General features: G+C 57.8%; 1 protein-coding gene across 1 annotated transcript in view; it reads right to left on the bottom strand.

The window, feature by feature from the left end:
* Positions 1–7874, bottom strand: part of NELFA (negative elongation factor complex member A) — a 63122-nt gene extending 55248 nt beyond the window's left edge. Inside the window, exons 1-2 of the mRNA XM_068110270.2 lie at positions 7614–7874; positions 1007–1178 (exon numbers count right to left, since the gene is read on the bottom strand). Of these exons, the coding sequence (XP_067966371.1) occupies positions 1007–1178; positions 7614–7823 (382 nt within the window). The 5' untranslated portion in view covers positions 7824–7874. The remainder of the gene's footprint in view (positions 1–1006; positions 1179–7613) is intronic.
* Positions 7875–8304: the final 430 nt, after the last annotated feature.

Raw genomic sequence — 8304 nt, 5'->3', positions numbered from 1 at the left:
GTTTGATGGGGTTGAGGTCAGGGCTCTGTGCAGGCCAGTCAAGTTCTTCCACCCCGATCTCACCAAACCACTTCTGTATGGACCTCGCTTTGTGCACAGGAGCATTGTCATTCTGAAACAGGAAAGGGCGTTCCCCAAACTGTTGCCACAAAGTTGGAAGCACACAATCATCTCGTATGCCAGTGTATGCTGTGGCGTTAAGATTTCCCTTCACTGGAACTAAGGGGCCTGGCCTGAACCATGAAAAACGGTCATTGGGCGGGGTTTCGTCCGTCAGACTGCCAGATTCGTCCGTAAGACTGCCAGAGGTTGAAGCGTGATTCATCACCCCAGAGAACGCGTTTCCACTGCTCCAGAGTCCAATGGCGGCGAGCTTTACACCACACCATCCGATGTTTGGCATTGCACATGGTGATTTTAGGCTTGTGTGCGGCTGCTCAGCCATGGAAACCCATTTCATGAAGCTCCCGACGAACAGTTGTTGTGCTGCCGATGCTTCCAGAGGTAGTTTGGAACTCGGTAGTGAGTGTTTCAACCGAGAACAGACTATTTTTTACGTGCTATGTGCTTCCGCACTCAGCGATCCCGTTCTGTGAGCTTGTGTGGCCTACCACTTCGTGGCTGAGCTGTTGTTGCTCCTAGACATTTCGACTTCACAACAACAGCACTTACAGTTGACCGGGGCATCCCTCGTAGGGCAGAAATTTGACGAACTGACTTGTTGGAAAGACGACATCCTATGACGGTGCCACGTTGAGAGTCAGAGCTCTTCAGTATGGCCCAATGCCCATTCTACTGCCAATGTTTGTCTATGGAGATCGCATGACTGTGTGCGTGATTATATATACCTGTCAGCAATGGGTGTGGCTGAAATAGCCGAATCCACAAATTAGAAGGGGTGTCCGCATATTTTTGGTCATGTGGTGTGTATATATATATACATATATGTATGATCAGTAATCAAAACCTGAGCAAGCAAGCACTTAAGAGGTCTCAAGAAACTTGCCTTTCTCTTTCAAGTTAATAAGAACATTTTGGGCATTCGGGCTTTGGTCTTCCAGTTCAAGATTAAGAGACCCAGACTCTGGGTATGTTTTAATGATGCTTGCAATCATCTGCACCCACGAGTCAGAGTCATTCTGTGCCAAAGTCAAAATCATATTCAGGGCAGTCTTTATCTGCAAAGACAACAGTGGGTAAGCGCAGGTTAGTAAAATAAGTAGATTTGTAGAAATAAATAATCTGCATATTTAACCATTAGAACATCAAAATTAATTTGTATTTGAGAAAGTAAGCAAGAGGCAACCTCAAATGTATTAATGATGTAGTATTCATATTATATCCTATAGTAATATTATATCCTTATATCCTATTCATATAGTAATCCCTGGTGTTGGGCTAGCGGCTAGGGTGCCAGCTTAGGATCCTAGGATCCTGGGTTTGAATCCCGGTCGATCGCTGAATTAACGCCAGGGGGGTTGACTCAGCCTGTCATCCTTCCGAGGTCGGCTAATTGAGTACCAGTTCACTGGTAATCCCTGTTTGTCGTAAAAGGCGGCAAAAAGGGTTGGCGGCAGGAAGGGCATCCGGCCGTAAAACATTGCTTCAAAAAGGGGAACCAAAAACCAAAAACAACCACGGTTCCTGAAAAAGGCCAACCCCCGCTTTGCGGGGAAAAATGGCCTCTATAAAAAATAAAAAAAAACCACCTTTAGAGGCCATTTTTCCCCGCAAAGCGGGGGTTGGCCTTTTTCGGGAACCGTGGTTGTTGTTGTTTTTTGGTCCCCTTTTTGAAGCAATGTTTTACGGCCGGATGCCCTTCCTGACGCCAACCCTTTTTGTCGCCTTTTTACGACAAACAGGGAATTACCAGTGAACTGGTACTCAATTAGCCGACCTCGGAAGGATGACAGGCTGAGTCAACCCCCCTGGCGTTAATTCAGCGATCGACCGGGATTCGAACCCAGGATCCTAGGATCCTAAGCCGGCACCCTAGCCGCTAGCCCAACACCAGGGTAAATGGCCTCTAAAGGTGGTTATTTTATATTATATATACACATGAGGTCGGAGGGTCAATTACAAGATTGGCCAGCAGGTGGAAGAATGGCCATCATTTCATGGAAGAGTGGAGACGGGAGTGGTCGGAGGGGGGACTATACTGCTGATGCAGGTCACCAGAGGATTGTTTTCTTCTCTTCTTTTTTTTCTTTACAGGAGTGAGGCTCATGGAAGGGCAAGGTAGATTTTACAGCGGAATGAACCCCATCAAGGGAATGAACAAAATGTACAGGAGCAAAAGCAAGCAGGGAGGAAATACCAAAACTAGCAAGTAAGATGGCTGGGTTAGGAAAGGTTAACGGGGGTAAAAATCATGACAGAATTGGGCTTGACAAGATGATGATGCATTGCTTTCATGAAGCGACGGGTAAGGTACGGCACGGAACAGGACACAACGGGCGACGGACAGCACGGAACAGGATGACAGGTGATGCACGGAACGGAATGGGAAGACGGGTGAAGAACGGAAAGGAAGGGGAAGACAGGTGAGGCACGGAACGGAAGGGGAAGACAGGTGAGGCACGGAACGGAAGGGGAGGACAGGTGAGGCACGGAACGGAAGGGGAAGACGGTTGAGGGACGGAACGGAAGGGGAAGCCGGGTGAGGCACGGAACGGAAGGGGAAGACGGGTGAGGCACGGAACGGAAGGGGAAGACGGGTGAGGCACGGAACGGAAGGGGAAGACGGGTGAGGCACGGAACGTGATGACGGGTGAGGCACGGAACGGAACGTGATGACGGGTGAGGCACGGAACGGAAGGGGAAGATGGGTGAGGCACGGAACGGAAGGGGAAGACGGGTGAGGCAGGGAACGGAAGGGGAAGACGGGTGAGGCAGGGAACGGAAGGGGAAGACGGGTGAGGCAGGGAACGGAAGGGGAAGACAGGTGAGGGACGGAACGGGAGGGGCAGACGGGTGAGGCAGGTAACGGAAGGGGAAGACGGGTGAGGCAAGGAACGGAAGGGGAAGACGGGTGCGGCACGGAACGGAACGTGATGACTGGTGAGGGACGGAACGGAAGGGAAGGGAAAGACAGGTGAGGCACGGAACGGAAGGGGAAGACGGGTGAGGCAGGGAACGGAAGGGGAAGACGGGTGAGGCACGGAACGGAAGGGGAGGACGGGTAAGGCACAGAATGGCAGGGGAAGACGGGTGAGGCACGGAGCGGAAGGTGAAGACGGTTGAGGCAGGGAACGGAAGGGGAAGACGGGTGAGGCAGGGAACGGAAGGGGAAGACGGGTGAGGCAGGGAACGGAAGGGGAAGACGGGTGAGGGACGGAACGGAACGTGATGACGGGTGAGGGATGGAACGGAAGGGAAAGACGGGTGAGGCACGGAACGGAAGGGGAGAACGGATGAGGCACGGAACGGAGCGTCAAGACGGGTGAGGTACGGAACGGAACGTCAAGACAGGTGAGGTATGGAACGGAACGTCAAGACGGGTGAGGCACGGAACGGAACGTGATGACGGGTGAGGTACAGAACGAAACGTGAAGACTGGTGAGGCACGGAACGGAACGTGATGACGGGTGAGGCACCAAACGGAACGTGATGACGGGTGAGGCACGGAACGGAACGTGATGATGGGTGAGGCACGGAACGGAACGTGATGACGGGTGAGGCACGGAACGGAATGTGATGACGGGTGAGGCACGGAACGGAACGTGATGACGGGTGAGGCACGGAACGGAACGTGATGACGGGTGAGGCACGGAACGGAACGTGATGACGGGTGAGGCACGGAACGGAACGTGATGACGGGTGAGGCACGGAACGGAACGTGATGACGGGTGAGGGACGGAACGGAACGTGATGACGGGTGAGGCACGGAACGGAACGTGATGACGGGTGAGGCACGGAACGGAACGTGATGACGGGTGAGGGACGGAACGGAACGTGATGACGGGTGAGGGACGGAACGGAACGTGATGACGGGTGAGGCATGGAACGGAATGAGACGACAGGTTGTTGTCGTTTTCGTGTGCAGCCTGTGGCTGCTGGTTGCATCATTTCTCTGGAAGCACGTTTGTGCCGCTGATGCAGTGCCCCAATTACCAGTGAGCTGGTACTCAATTTGCCAACCTCGGAAGGATGACAGGCTGAATCAATGCCCCTGGTGTTAATTTAACGATCCACCAGGATTCAAACTCGGGATCCTAGGATGATGGGTTCCTAGGATACCGAGCCAGCACCCTAACCGTTAGGAAAACACCAGGCTGAGACGACGGGTGAAACACGAAAAGGGACAGCGGGTGCAACAACACGGAACTGAACGGGTGAGGCACAGCACAGAACGAGATGACGGGTGAAACACGAAAAGGGACAGCGGGTGCGACAACACGGAACTGGACGGGTGAGGCACGGCACAGAATAAGATGATGGGCGAGACACGAAATGGGACAGCAGGTGTGACACGGCACAGAACCAGACGGGTGAGGCATGACACGGAATGGGACGACGGGTGAGGCACGGCACAGAACGAGATGACGGGTGAAACACGAAAAGGGACAGCGGGTGCGACAACATGGAACTGAACGGGTGAGGCACGGCACAGAACGAGATGACGGGTGAAACACGAAAAGGGACAGCGGGTGCGACAACACGGAACTGAACGGGTGAGGCACGGCACAGAACGAGATGCCGGGTGAAACACGAAAAGGGACAGCGGGTGCAACAACACGGAACTGGACGGGTGAGGCACGGCACAGAACAAGATGATGGGCGAGGCACGAAATGGGACAGCAGGTGTGACACGGCACAGAACCAGACGGGTTAGGCATGACACGGAATTGGGACGACGGGTGAGGTACAAAACGGGACAGCAGGTGTGACAAAGCACAGAACGGGATGGGACGACATGTTACAACATGGCCCTTCATGGGTGTGGTGGTGAGTCAGGGCACAGCACAGCCATGGACACGGAGTGCGCGGGTACAGCACGGCCAAGGACACTGCGTGCGCAGGCACAGCACGGCCAAGGAGACGGCGTGTGGTGGCACAGCACGGCCAAGGACACGGCGTGTGCTGGCACAGCACGGCCAAGGACACGGCGTGTGCTGGCACAGTACGGCCAAGGACACGGCGTGTGCGTGCACGGCACGGCCAAGGACACGGCGCGTGAGTGCACGGCACGACCAAAGACACGGCGTGTGAGTGCACGGCACGGCCAAGGGCACGGCGTGAGTGCACGGCACGGCCAAGGACACTGCGTGCGCAGGCACAGCACGGCCAAGGACACGGCGTGTGCTGGCACAGCACGGCCAAGGACACGGCGTGTGCTGGCACAGCACGGCCAAGGACACGGCGTGTGCTGGCACAGTACGGCCAAGGACACGGCGTGTGCGTGCACGGCACGGCCAAGGACACGGCGTGTGAGTGCACGGCACGGCCAAGGACACGGCGTGTGAGTGCACGGCACGGCCAAGGACACGGCGTGTGAGTGCACGGCACGGCCAAGGACACGGCGTGAGTGCACGGCACGGCCGAGGACACGGCGTGCGCGTGCGCGGCACGGCCAGGGACACGGCGTGTGCGTGCGCGGCACGGCCAAGGACACGGCGTGTGAGTGCGCGGCACGGCCAAGGACACGGCGTGTACGTGCACGGCACGGCCAAGGACACGGCGTGTGCGTGCACGGCACGGCCAAGGACACGGCGTGGGCTTGCACGGCACGGCCAAGGACACGGCGTGTGCGTGCACGACCCGGCCAAGGACACGGCGTGCACGTGCACGGCACGGCCAAGGACACGGCGTGTGCGTGCACGGCACGGCCAAGGACACGGCGTGTGCGTGCACGGCACGGCCACGGACACGGCGTGCTCGTGCACGGCACGGCCAAGGACACGGCGTGTACGTGCACGGCACGGCCAAGGACACGGCGTGCGCGTGCGCTGCACGGCCAAGGACACGGCGTGCGCGTGCGCGGCACGGCCAAGGACACGGCGTGCGCGTGCGCGGCACGGCCAAGGACATGGCGTGCGCGTGCACTGCACGGCCAAGGACACGGCGTGCGCGGCACGGCCAAGGACACGGCGTGCGCGGCATGGCCAAGGACACGGCGTGCGCGTGCACGGCACAGCACAGCCAAGGACACGGCGTGCGCGTGCACAGCACGACCAAGGACACGGCGTGCGCGTGCGCAGCACGGCCAAGGACACGGCGTGCGCGTGCGCAGCACGGCCAAGGACACGGCGTGCGCAGCACGGCCAAGGACACGGCGTGCGCGTGCGCAGCACGGCCAAGGACACGGCGTGCGCGTGCGCAGCACGGCCAAGGACACGGCGTGCGCGTGCGCAGCACTGCCAAGGACACGGCGTGCGCGTGCACAGCACGGCCAAGGACACGGCGCGCGCGTGCACAGCACGGCCAAGGACACGGCGCGCGCGTGCACAGCACGGCCAAGGACACGGCGCGCGCGTGCACAGCACGGCCAAGGACACGGCGTGCGCGTGCACAGCACGGCCAAGGACACGGCGCGCGCGTGCACAGCACGGCCAAGGACACGGCGCGCGCGTGCACAGCACGGCCAAGGACACGGCGCGCGCGTGCACAGCACGGCCAAGGACACGGCGCGCGCGTGCACAGCACGGCCAAGGACACGGCGTGCGCGTGCACAGCACGGCCAAGGACACGGCGTGCGCGTGCACGGCCAAGGACACGGCGTGCGCGTGCACAGCACGGCCAAGGACAGGGCGTGCGCGTGCGCAGCACGGCCAAGGACACGGCGTGCGCGTGCGCTGCACGGCCAAGGACACGGCGTGCGCGTGCGCTGCACGGCCAAGGACACGGCGTGCGCGTGCACAGCACGGCCAAGGACACGGCGTGCGCGTGCACAGCACGGCCAAGGACACGGCGTGCGCGTGCACAGCACGGCCAAGGACACGGCGTGCGCGTGCACAGCACGGCCAAGGACACGGCGTGCGCGTGCACAGCACGGCCAAGGACACGGCGTGCGCGTGCACAGCACGGCCAAGGACACGGCGTGCGCGTGCACAGCACGGCCAAGGACACGGCGTGCGCGTGCACAGCACGGCCAAGGACACGGCGTGCGCGTGCACAGCACGGCCAAGGACACGGCGTGCGCGTGCACAGCACGGCCAAGGACACGGCGTGCGCGTGCACAGCACGGCCAAGGACACGGCGTGCGCGTGCACAGCACGGCCAAGGACACGGCGTGCGCGTGCACAGCACGGCCAAGGACACGGCGTGCGCGTGCACAGCACGGCCAAGGACACGGCGTGCGCGTGCACAGCACGGCCAAGGACACGGCGTGCGCGTGCACAGCACGGCCAAGGACACGGCGTGCGCGTGCACAGCACGGCCAAGGACACGGCGTGCGCGTGCACGGAACGGAACAGCACAGCGCAGCAGAGCAGATGCTGCACGGTGTCTGCCACATGGCACATGGTTATGTTACAGAAGCTGCATCATGGACCTTAAGCTACTGTATTGCTCCGTACCTGCAGTATTAAAAAAAAATACATCTTCTAAATCTTCAATCCTTTCGCTTATTTCAAGATTGAGACATAATACTCCTTATTGAGAGCGATTCGCACCTCGTCAACGGTGCGTCTTGGAAGGTGCAGGACCCCCAGCAACAGTTTGAGCTTTACAGGCGATGATAACGAGCGAAAGCAGCCCTCAATGTTTCGCACCACGTCTTTGCTGAGCAGCGACACGACTCCTGCAGGCGTCCACAACTCATCTGGCGAACCGAGCTTATTGTGTAACCAGAGCGAAGTGTCGCTCTCTCGCACAGACGCCATATTGACGCGTCTTTCCGTTGTTCGCGCGCGACATCCTCATATCACGTGATCAAGCTGTTTCACCCCTTGCAGATTCTTCGGGTTTTTTTTCTGTGATCATTTCACTTTCTGTTTTTATTCGGTCAATATATATTTCAAATACTTCTCCATTTACTCAATGTCCCATTTGTATTCCTTTTCCATTGCACCCATTTACCGATATTTTTTCAACACAATTTTCGACGGCGGCGGTGGATCGTAAAGCAACCCTTTCGGCTTGTTTCGTTTTTGTTTCACGTGTATTCATTAACTTCTGTTGCTCTTCCCAAGTTTAAAAATAATTCTCATATTCTCTTTTTAGACTCTTTTATGGTGGAGCATTCTGCCGGTAGGGGTAGGCTCGCAGACCCTCTACTGTAAAACAACAACAACAACCAAACATGATCGTTGCGATTTTGCGAATGATCGTTTATTTTCCGTTCTTCTTAATCTTATATTGTTT

The sequence above is a fragment of the Myxine glutinosa genome, chromosome 3, assembly GCF_964187855.1.
Source record: "Myxine glutinosa chromosome 3, kmMyxGlut1.1, whole genome shotgun sequence".
In the NCBI taxonomy this organism is placed as follows: Eukaryota; Metazoa; Chordata; class Myxini; order Myxiniformes; family Myxinidae; genus Myxine; species Myxine glutinosa.
Note: the sequence above shows the minus strand (reverse complement) of the source record. Positions and strands in the feature narration are given on the sequence as shown.